At 40.8% G+C, this 18,191-nt stretch overlaps 1 protein-coding gene across 1 annotated transcript; it reads left to right on the plus strand.

The window, feature by feature from the left end:
* Window positions 1-7,849: 7,849 nt before the first annotated feature.
* Window positions 7,850-8,797, plus strand: LOC133367706 (olfactory receptor 14A16-like). The gene has a single exon (XM_061591804.1). The coding sequence runs from the start codon at window positions 7,850-7,852 to the stop codon at window positions 8,795-8,797; it is 948 nt and encodes a 315-aa protein (XP_061447788.1).
* The last annotated feature ends 9,394 nt before the right edge of the window (window positions 8,798-18,191 follow it).

The raw sequence follows: 18,191 nt of genomic DNA on the forward strand, positions 1-18,191 counted from the left end.
AGAGAATCTAAACTAGAAAATTTTATTTTCCTCATTATTTATCCTAGAAATCTGTGTCAAATTTATTTTTATTAATTTCAACGCCTTTTTATTGGTCAATGTCATATGATGGTGAAGATAGCCTTTTTTGTTTCAAACTGGAGGTTATGGTCTATTTCTATTTTGGGTGCATTAACAGTTGGACCTGATACTGCAGTTTAATGTAAAATCAGACTGATTCCAATATGCTGGTACTTTAGCAATGACTCTAGTTGTTGGAAAAAAGAGGATGCATGTTTTCAGCCTGCTATGTTTAAACCACTTTATTTAAGGCAAGGTGTTCACGATCAATTAAAAGCATAGAGCACACCTAGAATTTTGCTAGAATAGATTTCACCTTCCACTGTTTTATCTTGTGTAAATTGAGACACTTCGGAGGTCCACTGGAGACTATTTTGCAGAAGTCAGTGCCATTATTCCACAATTATGTTTGGAGTTTTTTTAGTATAAATTTTGCAAAGTGTTGCTGTACTTCACATATTCATAGAAACAAAAGCAAAAGAAAATGATTTCCTATAGAAAACTTCACTAAAGTTGCAAAGGAAATCAGACATATTTAAAGTGACCATCTGAACGATATCAACTGTCTTAATAATGTTGCTTCCTCCCGGCTAAAACAAGATCAGCACAGGACATATCTTCTTTCTATTATTTGGGCTGATTCCAGGTGTTGCCACCACTCACTATATGCTCAGAGGCACATGTTACCAAATTCTTCCAAGCTTCACAGCAAGTGGATTGGACTGTGAAAGACCAACCCAAATTGTGTTTGCATTTTGACAACTTTGTAGGGCAGTCCAATATCTCAGACAGGAGTTCAGGTCTGCTGCTCCCCTGGTGCATTCACTATAGCTGCCCAATTTCCCTGCTTTTTAAAGTTTGGTAGAAATATCTGTGGGCTATAGGTACATTCTTAAACCATAAGGTTTTTTGCCTATTAGTGAATTTCCCTGCTTTTTAATCCGGGAGGTAAGAAATGGGATCCTGTGCAAGTTTGCTGAGAATGGATTGATCATTTGCATGCTTATTGAGTTAAGTGGGATTTACACACACACACCAGGCAATCATGCTTAGGATAGGTGAAACTGACCACAGGGGATGGGGAAGGGAGGAGGGGGAGGGGGGAGGGGTGGAAAGACAGAGGGGAGGACTGGGATAGGAGATGGCGGGAGGGGGAGGGGAGAAGGACAGATGTGGTCGTTTACATGTTTATTGAGTTCAGTGGGATTTACTCCCATGCAATCATGCTTAGGATAGGTAAAACTGTGTCCTTACTGAGCATGCCCCGTGTTATAATAGGCTTCCAGCCAAAAATTCTTAAATTAATTAAAAATCAACCAGACATGTTTTTAACTTTTAAACTGCAGTAGGTGAAGGTCAGAGTATGGGGCAAGGTCAGTATTAGGATTACAGGTACTCTGTGAACATGGCTGATTTTTAATGAATTTCAACAGATTATGAGAACTCGCAGAAAAAAGTCCAAAAGGGCTCTGTGTTTTTTCCTCTATTCTTAGACTTTGAACTCCCGAATCTCTCTGACTGTTTTGTGTATCGCCATGAAAATTGACAGGGTTGTTAAGCAAGCATTTCTGAGTTTAGAACTATAAGTTTTGTAAGGTTTTGTTTTGAAATGAGCTTATGGGAAGCCTCAGAATGGCATGGGGGGATATTTTCCATTTAACATTGCGGAATGTGAAAAATCCCCGCTGACTATAGCATGCAGCCACTCTTGTGGCTGTATAAATTCCCTTATATATTTTAATTCATCACTTTAAATGCTGGAAATTTCCTTTGAAATCCATTTCTTCAACAATAGCTACTTTAGAGTCAACAGTAGACTGTCCTTTTTGGTTTAAATCTTTTACCACAGATATCTGAATATAGTTTGATTGCAGTAGTCCAGGTACTGATGATTTCAATATTAGATTCCTCCAATGCACTCTATGTAGGGCTGCTTGTGTTTGTTCTGGAAACTGCATTTAGTGCAGAAAGCTACAGCATGATTGCTGACAGGAATGAGACTATGTCAGCATATGATACCCCTCCTCATAGAACTTGCTCTGCACTGACTGCCAATTTGTTAGCAGGCTAAATACAAAGTGTTTTATATTAGCATAGTGAGCTCTCACCAGTTTGGGTTCCATTTAGCCCATATGTACCCACTTGACTGCTTCAGTTTGTGCAACTGCCACATTTACAGCTGCGACATTATTTTCATTTTACTCTTGCAAGAAATCGATCCCTTAGTGTGACAGCATCTGCTCTTTAGAACCCCCTGCCCATTAATATTAGGCACATAGTTTTGCTATAGTATTTTTTGTGCCTATAAACTTCTTTGTTTCAGAAAGCCTTCCTGACCACATAATTCTAACATTTTATTTCGCTACGTATAATGATTTTTAAGATTCTGATTTTATTTATATTTTTAAAAAATTATGTTAACTTTTTAACATTCGCTTTTAATTGTTATTTTAATGAATATTTTGCATTGTCCTTTGTAAACAGCTTATAGGGTCTTTTATCAAATAAGCGGTATACACATTTTGTTAAATGGAAATAGAATGAAGAAGGTGTAAGACTGCAGTAACATTCACATATTCACATGCATATATTTATATGGATAATTCACTAATAGGCAGAAAACCTTGAGGTTTAAGAACGTACCTATAGCCCACAAATATTTCTGTCAAACTGTAGAAAGCTGGAAAATTGGGCAGCTATAATGAATGTACCAGGGGAGCAGGAGACCTGACCTCTCTGATATATTGTACTGCCCTACAAATTTGTAAAACTGCAAACAAAGTTTGGCTTAGTCTTTCCAGTACAATTCACTTCCTGTGTAGCTTGGAAGAATTTGGTGACAACACCTGCTATCTCCAAAGATAGAGAATTACATTTTTGTATGTTTCTTGGTGTTCTTCTTACTTGGCTTCGTTTCTGTGCTACTACGATTTCTACAGAGAATATAACTGTATTACTGTACAGTTACTGTAAACCACCCAGAGAGCTTCTGCTATGGGGCGGTATACAAGTATAATAAAATAAATAAATATAACCTAGAAAATTATATTTCTCTCATTATTCATCCTAGAAATCTGTGTCAAATTTATTTGTACTAATTTCAAAGTCTTTTTATTGGTCAATGTCATATGATGGTGAAGACAGCTTTTTGTGTTTCAAACTGGAGGTTAGGCTCTATTTCTATTTGGGGGCATTAACAGTTGTGGTGTAGTGGTTAAGGTGTTGGACTACAACCTGGGAGACCAGGGTTCGAATGCCCACATAGCCATGAAGCTCACTGGGTGACCTTGGGCTAGTTGCTGCCTCTCAGCCTCAGAGAAAGGCAATGGTAAACCCCCTCTGAAACCCGCTTTCCATGAAAACCCTATTCATAGGGTTGCCATAAGTCGGAATCGACTTGAACACAATCCATTCCCATTTTCAACAGTTGAATCTGAAACAGCAGTTTGATGTAAAATCAGACTGATTACAATATGTTACTACTTAAGCAATAATTCTAGCTGGTGGACAAAACAAACTTGGCCTGCCCATAATGCATCTTTTCAGCCTGCTATGTTTAAACTACTGTGCTTAAGGAAAGGTGGGCATGGTCAATTAAAAACACAGAGCACAGTAAGAATTTTGCTAGAATATATTTCACCTCCCACTTTTTAATCTTGTGGAACTGAGACACTCGTCATGTTCATTGGAAATTATTTTGCAGAACAGTCAGTGCTATTCTTCTACAATTGTTTTTGGAGCTTTTTTTTAGTGTTGGAAGTGTTGCTGTACTTCACATATTCACAGAAAAAGAAGCAAAAGCAAATGATTTACTATAGGAAACTTCACTAAAATTGCAAAGTAAATCAAACATATTTAAAGTGACCTATCAACTGTTTTAATATTGTTGCTTTTTCCCTGCTAAAACAAGATCAGCACAGCACATATCTTGTTTGTGTTATTTGGGCTGATTGCAGGTGCTGCCACATACTTCTGAGTGCTCCCACCAAACATCTCCACAACACTAGGCTCCTTTCTTCCTACAATAGCCTTCTGGTGACTGTCCTGGCCTGAGGGCACTTAAACCCTTTTTTCCAGAAGCGAGTTGGCTAGATTAAGTGTTCCCTACCCAGGCTCCATCTTTTAGCTAAGACTTCTATCTTAATTTACAATCAGAGAAATGTTTTTGTGTGATTGTATGCACCAAGCAACTGTGGTTGATGCTTAATGTATCATGCTTAATGACATCACTCGGGCCTACCCCATGATGTCTCTCAGACCCGTCCCATGACATCACTTGGACCTGCCGCATGATATCACTCGATCCCTTGGGCCACCCCCAAAATCTCAGGGTTTGGGATTCTTCTGACCTGGCAACCCTACCCAAGACCCTGCAGGCAGCAGCAGGGATCAGCTTGGACTGGGAACTCCATGAAGTCCCAAGACAAAAGGCCATGTGGGCAACTGCATGGTTTGGGGGGGGTTGTGCATAAGCTGTGTACTGGTTTGCTGTAGGAATTCTTCCTGATGGTTTTAGTATTGCCCTTTAAAAGGCTTTCGATTTGTGCTTTTTGCATGCTTGTGGTGATAAGGACTGTATAATGATTTCTAAGGAATGATGCTGATAGGTATTTGCACTGCTGTACTATGCCTGTCAGATTTTGTGCATGTGCAACTGATGGTAAATTTTGTAGTTCATTCGGCTCGGGGTCCTTGAGTAAATTTGAAGACATTAGCTTGCAGCAAAAAGGTAGGCCTTTATTAAATGTCAAGAGTACGCTTGGTCAGTCTCCCTCTGAGTGAGTGGAGTACAGCAGCATGGTACTACTTGCCTGGAGTTTTTATACACTTCACAGCAAAGAAATTAGCATTAATGAATCAGGAGTGTAAACATCAGTATTACATAGGCATTACAGTATTACATAGGCATTGCATAGACATTTCATAAGCATTGCATGAACATTACACTATCTACATTATGTTCTAGTCAATTTGGCAATGCACAGTACTTTACATCTTAGTACCTTTTCTCTATGAGTTGAGTACTCCAGCTATTGAGCTAACCATATTAGCTAAGCATTTTAGCTATTGTAATTTTTCCTACATTTTGGAGAGTACAGATATGTTCAGTGTCTGTTCAGTGTTATCTTAATTGTTTAGAGTACAGGCTGTTCCAAACAAACCAGCACAGTCAGGGAAGACAGTTCCAAGTTCAAAATGGGTTCTGGCTGGCTACTAAACTTATTAAAATGTTAAACTAAACTATTAAAATGTTATAAACCTTTATAGCTTTATAAAAGAATATATTTGCTTATTGTTTGTATATAAAGAATTTCCGCAACACAACTGTTTGGGGGAACAAGGGAAAAATGTGTGTGGGTTTGAGGACTGCTGTGCTATAGTGGCACAAGGCAGGACAATGAAGCTCCAGCACTGAGGTTGTAATCTGCCTTAAATATGTTGGGACTTCACTATCTTGGGCACTGCCAAGTATGAGGACTGGGTAAGTGGTCTGGATGTGGAACTGTGACTGGGAGCTTCAAGAAAGAAGAGGAAGCCAAAAGAGAGAGTAATTAATTGAAAACTTGCTGCAAAGGAAAGGACTGTTTTTGTACTTGTGTTGTGTGGAAATGCATTTGTACTGACTATGCTTTTGATGATGTATATTTCAATGTCTTATTAACCTGTATCTGTTATTTCTTTATAGGAAAAACGGTTATTCTGTTGTTTGTTTGCAGACCTATGTCAGGGAAGGGAGGAGTGTCATGGGTTTGGGGTTGAGATAGATGATTTCTATGAGTCCCTTTCCTTCCTCTGATTTGGGACCCTGCAACTGGAGGTGGGCTCTGCAGCTGAGAAACCTGCTCTGTTAGTCAGATGAATCTCCTTTGTTAGTCTAACAAAGGCCAGTCAATGGGTTTGTCAAGTGCCCATTAACTGGAGAATTAGCCAGGAAGATCCTATTGTTATTGAAACTCTCCAGGAGAGCCCCCCCTCCTGGAACCAAAGTGTTGTGAGTTTGGGGGTTTGGGATGGATAATTCTGATGAGTCCCCTTCCAGCCTCTGATTTGGAGACTTGTGCCTGGGGGCGAAAAACTTTCTGCTGGTCAGATGAGTTTCTTTTGTTAATCTAATAGAGTGGCCCGGTGGGTTAATGGGTCTATCAGGTGCCCATCAACTGGTGAATGGGCCAGGGAGATCCTTTTGTCATTGGAACTCTTCAAGAGAGCCTCCCCCCTCCTGGGGCCTAGGAGAGGCTTGTGATTTTAATTGTGTCTGATAAAGACTGGGAACTGGAGGCAGGCAGAGAGACTGGCTCTCTGCACCATGGCTTTGGGGGTGCCTCGTGTAACCCTGATTGCAAAGCTGGATATTGGACGGGCAATGCCTTGAACCACTCCAAAGCCATATTTCATAATGACACCATAGACTCTGCTGACCTTCTTTCCAAGGAAACCAAGCCCTGCACAAGCGCAAGGACCCCTGGAGAATTCTCACCACTTGGAAATTGGGGTGACACACAACAATATGATTCCAGGGTGGGTTACAGCAATAAAATGTACAATTATAAAAAGAAATAAGTCCATTATAATTGTTAAAGTCATACAGCTTTTGAATAAAATAGAATAAATTCAGAAAAAGAGGAGGATCCCATAATAAAAAAACATCTTTTGCTGTCAAAGGTCAGGATAACGAAGAGCAACTTTAACATACTGTGAAAGCTATACAATGAAGATGCCAGGTGCACTTCTTTGGGCATGGGGACTAGGGATGGTGGAGAATTTCACAATATTCAAACGTGAATGTGAACTCTGCAGTTTTTTGGTCATTTGCTAAGCTGGCAGGCCAGTTGTTTTTACTGCAGGCATTACAATACAGATTTTTTTAAAGACAAAATTAATGACATTGTTTTCAAATACAGGACATATTTGAGGATGATCTCTTATATTTACATTCATTTCTTTGTTGTCAATCTTGCAGAGTTACTGAAATGTGTGTTGCATTGCACTCTCTTCTATTGAGGTGCTAATGGTAGCCATTAACATTTTTTCATCTTTGTTATCCTGTCACACACACACACACACCCATATTACATGATAGTGTGTATGAGAGAGGGGGGAGAAAAAGAGAGAGTTATAGTAATGCTTAATACATAAATGAGAAAATAAAGTAACAAAAAAGAATTATTCTCTGAGATTCTCAGTCACACTCATATTGCCAAAGAAAACTAAGATTATTCTAAAGTACACGTTTTCTTAAGTTTCATATCTCATCATCAATTCATCATATATTAATATGTTTACACACAGAGACAGACATGTTGCTTATTTATATCAATAAATACATTTAAATGGAATATATATTTAAAATAAAAATATTTCTTTTTTTACATTAAAGGATTATTACAAACAAATGGTATTTTATTTGAAAAATGTGAATGTAACATATATATTTGTTATAATTTGATTTAATTTCCCTCTTTTATGTGTGTCCAGTCAACTTTCTGTCACTTTCTGCTAAAATATTATCTGTGCAATAATGGAAAAAGTGAGTATTTCCCCCAAGGAAGGGTGTTTTTTTTGCAATAATGTGTTTTTGGATTGAAATGAGCACTTGTGATATCAGCAAACAGAGCAGATTCAATTTAGCAACAGATTATTTTGCAGTCACCACTAATTAGAAATTGTTGTCCAGTATAGGTGGATTTTATAGCGAAACCTGTTTAAATTAATCCATTCATCAGTATTGGCAGATTAACAGTTCTTGGCTTCTTCCTCCTACAGAAACTATGCAAGTACTGAAGAACAAATGAGCAATTTTACTTTCATGTCCATGTTTCTGCTGTGGGACTTCTCAGAACGACGAGAACTACAGATCTTATACTTCTTTCTGTTTCTAGCAATGTACTTAACAACTATAATGGGGAATCTTCTCATCATTGTTGCAGTAGCCCTTGACCATCACCTTCATACACCAATGTACTTTTTCCTAACAAACTTGGCCATGGAGGACATTGGTTCTGTTTCTGTCATCATACCCAAATCTATATACAATTCCATCATGAACAAAAGGTCCATTTCTTATTCTGGGTGTGTGGCTCAAGTCTTTTTCTACAGCTTCTTTGCAGCTTCAGATCTTTTCCTTCTAACAGTAATGGCACACGACCGTTATGTTGCCATTTGCAACCCATTACAATATGAGGCAATTATGCACAGAGGAGCCTGTATGCAGATGGCAGTCGCTGTGTGGATTAGTGGTCTTCTTAATTCCATGTTACACACTTGTGGCACTTTTGCAAACACCTTCTGTTCTAATGCTGTCAGTCAGTTCTTCTGTGAAATCCCAAAGTTACTGAAGCTCTCCTGCTCTCAAATTTATTTAGTTGAAGTTGGCCTTCTTCTGCTGGCCTGTATTATAGCATTAGGGTGCTTTACTTTCATCATTGTAACATACATGCAGATCTTTTCTGCAGTGCTCAGAATTCCTTCAGTGCATGGTCAGAAAAAAGCCCTCTCCACTTGCCTTCCTCACCTCACTGTAGTCTCTGTGCTTATATTCAGTGCACTCTTTGCCTATGCAAAGCCTCCCAGTAATGATTCTTCTGGTCTGGACATAGTCTTTACTATGATATATACCATAATTCCTCCCATGTTGAATCCATTCATTTACAGCATGAGAAACAAAGAGATCAAGACTGCTTTGTGGAAGCTCTTAGATTTGGGACATTCCTCTAAAGCTATGTTTAGAGGTAAATAAAAATGGGATTGTATGCTGTTATGTGTGTGAATGGTTGACCCTGCAATTGTTAACCTTGTATTAGAACCATTGGTAGAGCAACTGCAGAAGATTCCTGATTGTGAGGAAGATTCAGGATGCAGCCTCACATCAGCCATGGGAATAAAAGAGCCAATAATGATTTGTGGGTGAAAACAGGCCACATCTTTATTTGATTACAACAAGTAAGTGGGGTGCATTGGCATCAGGTTGAGGATCTGCTTTCATTCCAACAGCCCTTGCTGAAGGAGTGTTTGTCCCCCAAATAGCAACTCGGGGAGCCACCCTTGGGTATTGCTCTGCGTTAGACCCCAGTAGGGCACAAGCCAATGCCCTTTTGATTCCACTGCACAAAGAGTGCTGGAGGTGAGTGAGTGCTGGATGAGACCTGAGCTAAAGACGTGATGCATGGGTATCCCACAAGAACCCTTATGGTGGCCCCTTTTGTGTCTGATCCTGTCCAATGCCATTTTATCTTAAGTTGTAACAGAAGCAATCCATGCATAACAGCTAAAGAAGTAACCATTGAGGAATTTGATTCGGTGAACAATTCATATGTGATCCTGTCAGTCAGCAACCCTTTTAAGAAATCATATGTGATCCTGTCAGTCAGCAACCCTTTTAAGAAAACTCAGTGACGCACAAAACCAAGGGTGGGTGGTGGGGGTAGTAGCTGGTGCATGAAAAAAGAGGCCAGCAGCAGCAGGGCTGAAGCCTTTAAAGGCTTTGGTCTGTCCCACCTCTATCAGTGAGTTCTTGTGGGATTGCCTAGGACCATAGGTGGTCCCCTGAGAACTGGAATGTCAGTGGGAAGATGATCTCTTGCCTGTTGTTGTCTGGGATAACAAGCTGCCCAACAACTATGCCCCATGATTACAGCATGGGGCTAGCATTTCAATCCCCAACATCTTTAGGTAGGAAAATACCCTGTCTGAAACTATGGAGAGCCACTGCCAGTCAGTGCTGGCAATAATGAGCTAATTGGACCAGTGGTATGAACCAGCATAAAATAGCTCCAAGTTCCATATTCCTAAATCTCTCTCACAGATTGCTCTTTGATTCCTCTACTTACTCAGTTTTGCCTCTTTCTCTTCCTCCTTTTCACAAACACAGCCTATAGCAATGTTTTTAGACCAGGATGCCATATTTCCAGTTTTTGAGTATCCCTGTGTACAGATTGGATACTGGTGCAAAATAAAGAAATAAATATATTAATTGATGGACCAAAGTGGAGCAAGAGAAAGAAAAAGTGTCCTAACCCTATCTTTTTAAAGAAGCCTTCATCTGGCGACTGGCCTAAAAGAATGAAAGAAGCTATTTAAAACAGGCCTTTTTGCAACCTTCATATTTTTACTGGTATCAACATCCCTGTGGCATATATTGAGCCTTCCCAATTACATTCTGCAGAAGACGTAGGGTCCCCTGACACTTGTGGTGATCTCTTCCACCTACCCCTGTCTTTTGGGATTAAGGGTGCTGAGTCCTATGAATAGAAAACGGCCATTTTGACATTTCCTCAATATCAGTCATGGTATTTGGTGCAACACCAACTCAGACTGTAGGTGAGAGGCATGAGAGTAGATATGGTCTATCAGAGTTCATTCTCCATTACAGAAAAAGTCTTCCTTCAGAAAATGGAAGTCTTGTCCAAATGAAGAAAATAAAAAAGAACACAAACTCTGGCAAAAGAAATGCAAGACGACAATAAGGGATGCTAAAAAAGAATTTGAGGAGTACATTGCTAAGAACATAAAAACCAACAAAAAAAATTCTATAAATACATTCAAAGCAGGAGACCATCTAGGGAGGCGATTGGACCCTTGGATGATAAGGGAGACAAAGGTGCACTAAAGAATGATAAGGAGATTGCAGAGAAGCTAAATGAATTCTTTGCATCTGTCTTCACAGTGGAAGATATAGGGCAGATCCCTGAACCTGAACTCGCATTTGCAGGAAGGGATTCTGAGGAACTGAGACAAATAGTGGTAACGAGAGAGGAAGTTCTAGGCTTAATGGACAATATAAAAACTGACAAATCACCAGGCCTGGATGGCATCCACCCAAGAGTTCTCAAAGAACTCAAATGTGAAATTGCTGATCTGCTAACTAAAATATGTAACTTGTCCCTCGGGTCTGCCTCTGTGCCTGAGGACTGGAAAGTGGCAAATGTAATGCCAATATTCAAAAAAGGATCCGGAGGGGATCCCGGAAATTACAGGCCAGTTAGCTTAACTTCTGTCCCTGGAAAACTGGTAGAAAGTATTATTAAAGCTAGATTAACTGAGCACATAGAAGAACAAGCCTTGCTGAAGCAGAGCCAGCATGGCTTCTGCAAGGGAAAGTCCTGTCTCAGTAACCTATTAGAATTCTTTGAGAGTGTCAACAAGCATATAGATAGAGGTGATCCGGTGGACATAGTGTACTTAGACTTTCAAAAAGCGTTTGACAAGGTACCTCACCAAAGTCTTCTGAGGAAGCTTAGCAGTCATGGAATAAGAGGAGAGGTCCTCTTGTGGATAAGGACTTGGGTAAGAAGCAGAAAGTAGAGATTAGGAATAAACGGACAGTTCTCCCAATGGAGGGCTGTAGAAAGTGGAGTCCTTCAAGGATCAGTATTGGGACCTGTACTTTTCAACTTGTTCATTAATGACCTAGAATTAGGAGTGAGCAGTGAAGTGGCCAAGTTTGCTGACGACACTAAATTGTTCAGGGTTGTTAAAACAAAAAGGGATTGTGAAGAGCTCCAAAAAGACCTCTCCAAACTGAGTGAATGGGTGGAAAAATGGCAAATGCAATTCAATATAAACAAGTGTAAAATTATGCATATTGGAGCAAAAAATCTTAATTTCACATATACGCTCATGGGGTCTGAACTGGCGGTGACCAACCAGGAGAGAGACCTTGGGGTTGTAGTGGACAGCACGATGAAAATGTCAACCCAGTGTGCGGCAGCTGTGAAAAAGGCAAATTCCATGCTAGGGATAATTAGGAAAGGTATTGAAAATAAAAAAGCCGATATCATAATGCCGTTGTATAAATCTATGGTGCGGCCACATTTGGAATACTGTGTACAGTTCTGGTCGCCTCATCTCAAAAAGGATATTCTAGAGTTGGAAAAGGTCCAGAAGAGGGCAACCAGAATGATCAAGGGAATGGAGCGACTCCCTTACGAGGAAAGCTGAGGGGTGCTCAGCTGGGAAACATCAGGTTGAAAAAGTGGCATCTCTGGCATGGGCAAGGGATGTGGGTCTAATGGAGCAGTCTCTGACAGGGCAGTCTCTGACAGTTCAGGTTGTGCTCCAGTAGGGGGGGCAAGATTGGGGGAGTTGAATGGTCAGGGCCACGGGTCTGGGCACACTGTGAGCTCTCCTCACTGCTTGACCCCTCCCTCAGCTTGTTGCCTCAGTCCTCAAAGTTGGTGTCACCCTCATCAATGCCTTCCCTCCCAACCTGGGTCACAACAATAGGAAGTGGCATGGACTGTGAAAGACCAACCCCAATTGTGTTTGCATTTTTACAAATTTGTATGCAATAAAATATTTCAGAGAGTAGGCCAGGCCTCCTGTTCCCCTGGTGCATTCATTATAGGTGCCCAATTCCCCTGCTTCCTAAAGCTTGATTAGAAATGTCTGTTGGCTATAGGTATGTTCTTACATTGCAAGGTTTTTGGTGTTTTTTTTTTTTTTTACCTATTAGTGAATTTCTCTGCTTTTTAATCCGGGAGGTAAGAAACTGGATCCTATTTAAATTTGCTGAGAATGGATTGATCATTTGCATGCTTATTGAGTTCAGTTGGATTCACTGTCATGCAATCATGCTTAGGATAGGTGAAACTGTCCATGGGGGGAAGAGGGAGGGAGGGAGGGGGCAGGGGAGGAGAAAGAAGAATGAATGGAAGGGAGAAGAATGAAGGAGGAAGGAAGAGAAAAGAGGAAGGCAAGAGGGAGAAGGAGAGGAGAGAGGGGGAAGGGAAAAGGCAGGTCTGATCATTTACATGCGTATGAGTTCAATGGGATTTACTCCCATGCAGTCATACTTGGAACAGGTAAAATAGGAGGAGGAGGGGGTAGGGGTCAGGAGACAGAAGGAGGAAGGGAGGGGAGGTGGGGGGGATTGAAAGGGGAGGAGGAGGGGTGAAGGAAGGGGAAAGGGTAAAAGGGAAGGGAGGAGGAAGAGGGTAGAGCAGGTTTGATCATTTGCATGCTTTTTGAGTTCAGTGGGATTTACTCCTGTGCAACCATGTTTAGAATAGGTTAAACTGACCTGGGGGAGGGGCAGGTATGGGGGAGGAGAGGGAAGGGGAGAGAAGAGTATGAAGGTAGGGGTAGAGAGGAAGGTGGAGGGGAGAGGGAGGTGGAGGAAATTGGTTGGGAGTAGGGTTGCCAGGTCCATGGCCTGAGACTGATCCTGTATCTTTAGGAGAAGAGAAAGTCACCCAAGTGCAGGTGTTCTTCAAACTCTGTAATGGGAAAAACCACAAGGTGGAATTGTGTTGGCATTTTGACCAATTTGTAGGGCAGTCCAATATCTCAGAGAGGAGGTCAGGTCTCCTGCTCCCCTGGTTCATTCACTATAGCTGCCCAATTTCCCTGCTTTTTAAAGTTTGATAGAAATATCTGTGGGCTATAGGTACATCCTTAAACCTCAATGTTTTTTGCCTACTAGTGAATATACCCAGTTGATCACTGTGGCTCTGCAGGTGAGGGCCTCCTGCAGATACCATCTTATCAGGAGGTCCATTCTGCACAATATAGGAAACAGATCTTTATTGTGGCCACACTTACCCTGTGGAATTCCCTCCCCTTAAATATTACGCAGGAGCCATCTCTGTTATCTTTTTGGTGCCTTTTGAAGACTTTCCTCTTTCAACAAGCCTTTTAAGTTGAGACCTATCCCAGTCTGTGTCTGTGTTAGAAATGCTTTTTCATATTTTTAACAATATGTTTTAACCCTTTTTAATGATGTTTTTAAAGCCTTTTAAAAATGTTTTATCGTTGTTTTGTTTTTAATGTATTTTAAGGTCTGTTTTTATGATGCTTTAGGGTGTTTTTACCATTTTTGTTTGCCTCCCTGGGCTCCTGCTGGGACGAAGGGTGGGATATAAATATATAAAATAAATAAATAATAAATAAATAATGATAATTGTTAAATCATCCTGCAATGTTGTGTTTTTTCAAACAAGACATCTCAGAGCATTCTAAATCTTCATCCTCTTGCAGGGGAAACATGATGAAGATGAGAGAGACTGACCCATGCAACCCACGCTGGCCCCGCCCCACTTTCACTTCTGCTGTCCTCAACTCATCACAGGCTGTTTCTCTCTGTCTCTGTGCTAAATGTGTTTGTGTGAATAAAAATACAAGGTGGCACTTGTGGTGGTAATGATGGTGCTGGAGTGCTGCTGACAAACTCATTCAAGAATAGCGAATAGTGAAAGGGAGGGGAATAATTAAGCAGCACATTGGTTAGTCCAAGGCAAGATTATTTGTTTTTAATGTTTTTAGCTACTATAAACCGCCCAGAGAGCTTCGGCTATGGGGTGGTATGTATGTGTATATATATATATATATATATATATATATATATATATATATATATATATATATATATATATATATATATAAATAAATAAATAAATAAATAAATAAATAAGAAACAGACTCAGGTGGTTATCTGCCCCATTGATATGTAAATAGGGAAATATATGGAATACCTTGATGATTTACTAAGCATTTAAGTTAAAAATTACACTTTTTGCTACAAAAAGAAAAAGAAAAACAAACCCAGATCGAATCACACACACCCCAGAAAAGAAGCAGATTGAATCGGCAAGTGCCAAAGCAAGCAGGAACAAAAGAAGGCACCAGCCTAATTAGGGTAGTAATGCAACAAAGCCAAAAGCCTCCAAACCCTAATTGGGGTGGGGGCCCTTACTCAGGGGCTGGCCACCAGATCTAGGCTTCTTCCCATGCTGTGCCCCTTTGAAGCCGCACACTCTAGGGCAACCTGTAAAGGAGTGGGAGCCAGCACAGGTGAAACATTCATGCCTGAATTTACAGGAATTCCTATTACAGAAGCCTTTAACACTGAACTCCCAACAGAGCAGGGGGGGTTGAACCCCCTGCCCTGTGGACCATGGGAAGGCACCAGTGTGGGAGACTTACCCAACAAATGCCCACTGTCAATTTTGTCCCATTGAACAGGGCCACCATCATATACTGCAGCCACAATTCTGGGTCCTTCCTGTCCCACTTCAAATTCAAATCAACTGCTGCCCTCATCCGAAAAGATTCATCACAGGCCAGCATGCTGATCCCATAAAATCAGTGTGAGCTGTGAAAATAATATCTGGGTATTTACCAAAGTGGAAACCCACATAGGCTGCCACTGAAGCAAAACCCTGATGTAAATCAGAAACCCTGCAAACCAATTGCCCCATCAACCTTCTTCTTAAATTTCTCATTGTCCCTCCTGCTTATCCTTGTCCTTCTGCTCAGGCTCCCGATAGAGCAAGGAAAATACAACTACATATTCATATTTCCAAATACACTCTATTGGTTGCCAGCAATAGATAAGCCCCCAAAGGAGCAGATGTCTCACCCAATGGAATTGCCCCAGCCTGAACAGAAGGATCTGCAACCCCTTGAGCCACCCCTGAAATTTGACTGGCTGGCTTCACAGCCACAAGTTGCCATACCTGTTTACAGGCATCCCAAGCAGGCTGCTGTAATGAAGAGGAAACACCCCGCCCATGCATAGTGGGAATTGCTCCTGCCTAAGCAGGGTAAGTTCATCCTTGACCAGTATCCCAAGGCATGAACTAAGAACTCATACAAGGCCACCTGGGAAAACCCCAAGATTGACCCTAACTCACCCAGAGCAGATTGAACAGCAGCCTCCACTTTTGGCATCCCTGTAGCCACAGGTTCTACTTCAGGTACTGCAGTCTCCAGAGCAAACTGACCAGACAAACCTTCCAAGGCAGCTAGATGGTCCAAAACATGTTCCAATCAGTATCACAAATAACCTTTTTAGTCTTCTTCCCCTGAACCACTTTAGCCCTTTATTGTCTGCCCTCTGAAAATTGATGGTTCATTTCCTCCAAAGACTCAATGTGTGCTAAAACTGACACCTTTATTTATTTATTGTTGTCACCGTTGTTTTCATCCCTGATGAAGGCCCACAACATTAACCAAATAAATTATTGTTTGTGTTGTTGTTGTCACTACTGCAGGCCCACAACACTAACCAAATAAACTGCCCAAAAGTTGAGGCCATATAAGGAGTGCTTAATCAAAGCCAGGCCTCCCACTAAAAGCCCCAGGTCTGCCTTCAAAACCCAATGCAAGTAAAATTAATAATCCACAGAACGGGGGGGGGGGCTAAATTGCCCACCAAATGGCCTTCAATGCCGAAAACCTATTCAAAATGGCCACTGCCAGCAAAAAGTCTACCCAAAATGGCCACCAAAGCATGAGGCCTCCAAAACGGCCCACACAAAAAGGCCGGCTAGGCCCCAAAATGGCTGCCGGAAACCTGGCCCTCCAAAAGACAGCCAAAAGGCAGGCTTATCAGTTTAAGGAAAGGGGCTTATAATGCCAGGAACATATATCACCAGGGATGATAATGCTCAACCAGTGGGCCTACCAGGCCCCCAAAACAATGGCTACAATGTATTCACTTGTATGGTCTGAGGGGGTGGCTGTACCTGATTGGCTTTCCTGCTGCTGCTAGGGCTATGTCGTATGAAGGGCAATAAAATGGTGGATTTAATGGCTGGGCGGCAGTTAGGGTGTGATCTCTACTCCAGTGAAGTACTCCACTGAGTAAACAACCTTAAAACAGGCTTTGGTTTCTTTATTGAGTCTCCCACAAAACAGAACCTTTAAAAAAAACCTGGAAGTGTGAATATCCATGTTTCCTCTGGAAGGATACAGCTGAAATACAAGTCTTTGTTTGAGCAGTGTTATGCTTTTGTGGATAAGATAGGGGGAAAGAAAATAAAGGCACTGCTTGAAGCAACATAAAAAAGCCCTAGAGATATGGAGAGAATACATTTTTCCTTCCCTTTTTGGATTATCAGAGGATTGGGTTAGTACGGATTTATGGGGGGAAACTGCATGATAGCATCTGTTTCCACGTCATGTGAACCATGCAAATGTAAAGGAGATGTGAGTAGCACCAAATACACAGTAAACCACCGTGTAGATGAGCCCTTTGTTTTTTCATCTATGTCCCATTTTTTATATAATATACAACTGATTCAAATATAATGGAATCAAATGCAACCATATCAACAAAGCCTTGAGGAAGAAAAAGAAGACATTTGTATGAAAAACATAAAAAAAATATCAGTTTTCAATATTATAACTATCAATATTATTATATTGTACATCCAACAAAATCTCTGCTGTAGATTCTTAATGCAGAATATCGTTGTGGCACATTTTGTATGAAGCCATTCCGTTACATTATAAAACTCTATTCTTCTTCTTAAAATATTCTAAACTAGTGGGGGCTAACTTTTTTTGGCCCCAGGGGTGCATTCATAATTGGCCAACATTCCAAGTGCTGCGTGTCAATGGGGGCATTGGTCAAAGTGAATGTGGGCATTGAGAAAGGAACAGCTTTCACATACAGCACACCCTTACCACACATGCAGCACACATGTTGACTTAGTAAGTGTGAATTAGGAATGTTTTCCTTTAAAGGCAAACTGAACAAAATTTCTCCTACGTTTCTAGGATCAACTAACAGTTATTGTTATCTTTTGAATTCAGGGCAACCTATAATTTTCTTGATTTCCTTATTTAAAGTTTTTTTTAATAATACTTTAAATCATAAGCCTGAAATTGACTGATATGAGGCATAGCTTAGGACCTGCCCTACCCACATGTTTATTCAGCCACCATCTCTCTCATGCACACAAACCACAATCTCCCTCATAAACATTTTTTTATGTGGTAGCTGTCACTGACCACTCTCTCCTCTTTTCAGGGCTATGTAGCACTGGTAACTGAGCAACAGCTAGCATCAGCGTAGCAGATAGGTATTTCCAAGTTTGGGATAACCATGCTTGAGCCAAGCTGCTGTTAGACCACTACTATTAGAAGAGCTTTGTTGACTGTTGTTGGTCAGGAGAAGCAGATGGAGCCCAGTGTACATCACAGTCACTTCTTTCAGGCAACTTTTCTAAAGTGTACTGAAAGTGTATAGAGAAAAGAAATCTTCCTCTCTCATAACACTAGAACTTGGAGACATGCAAATAAACTGAATGTTCAAATGTGACTGTTTCATGCATTAATGAGATGCATATTGCATGCACTAATTATTTGTTTACATTGCTAGAAATGTAGAAGAAGCAACACAGAGCTCA

The sequence above is a fragment of the Rhineura floridana genome, chromosome 11, assembly GCF_030035675.1.
Source record: "Rhineura floridana isolate rRhiFlo1 chromosome 11, rRhiFlo1.hap2, whole genome shotgun sequence".
In the NCBI taxonomy this organism is placed as follows: Eukaryota; Metazoa; Chordata; class Lepidosauria; order Squamata; family Rhineuridae; genus Rhineura; species Rhineura floridana.

Coding starts and splice junctions, on each gene's coding strand:
- LOC133367706 (XM_061591804.1), top strand. CDS start 7,850: ATGAGCAATTTTACTTTCATGTCCATGTTTCTGCTGTGGGACTTCTCA.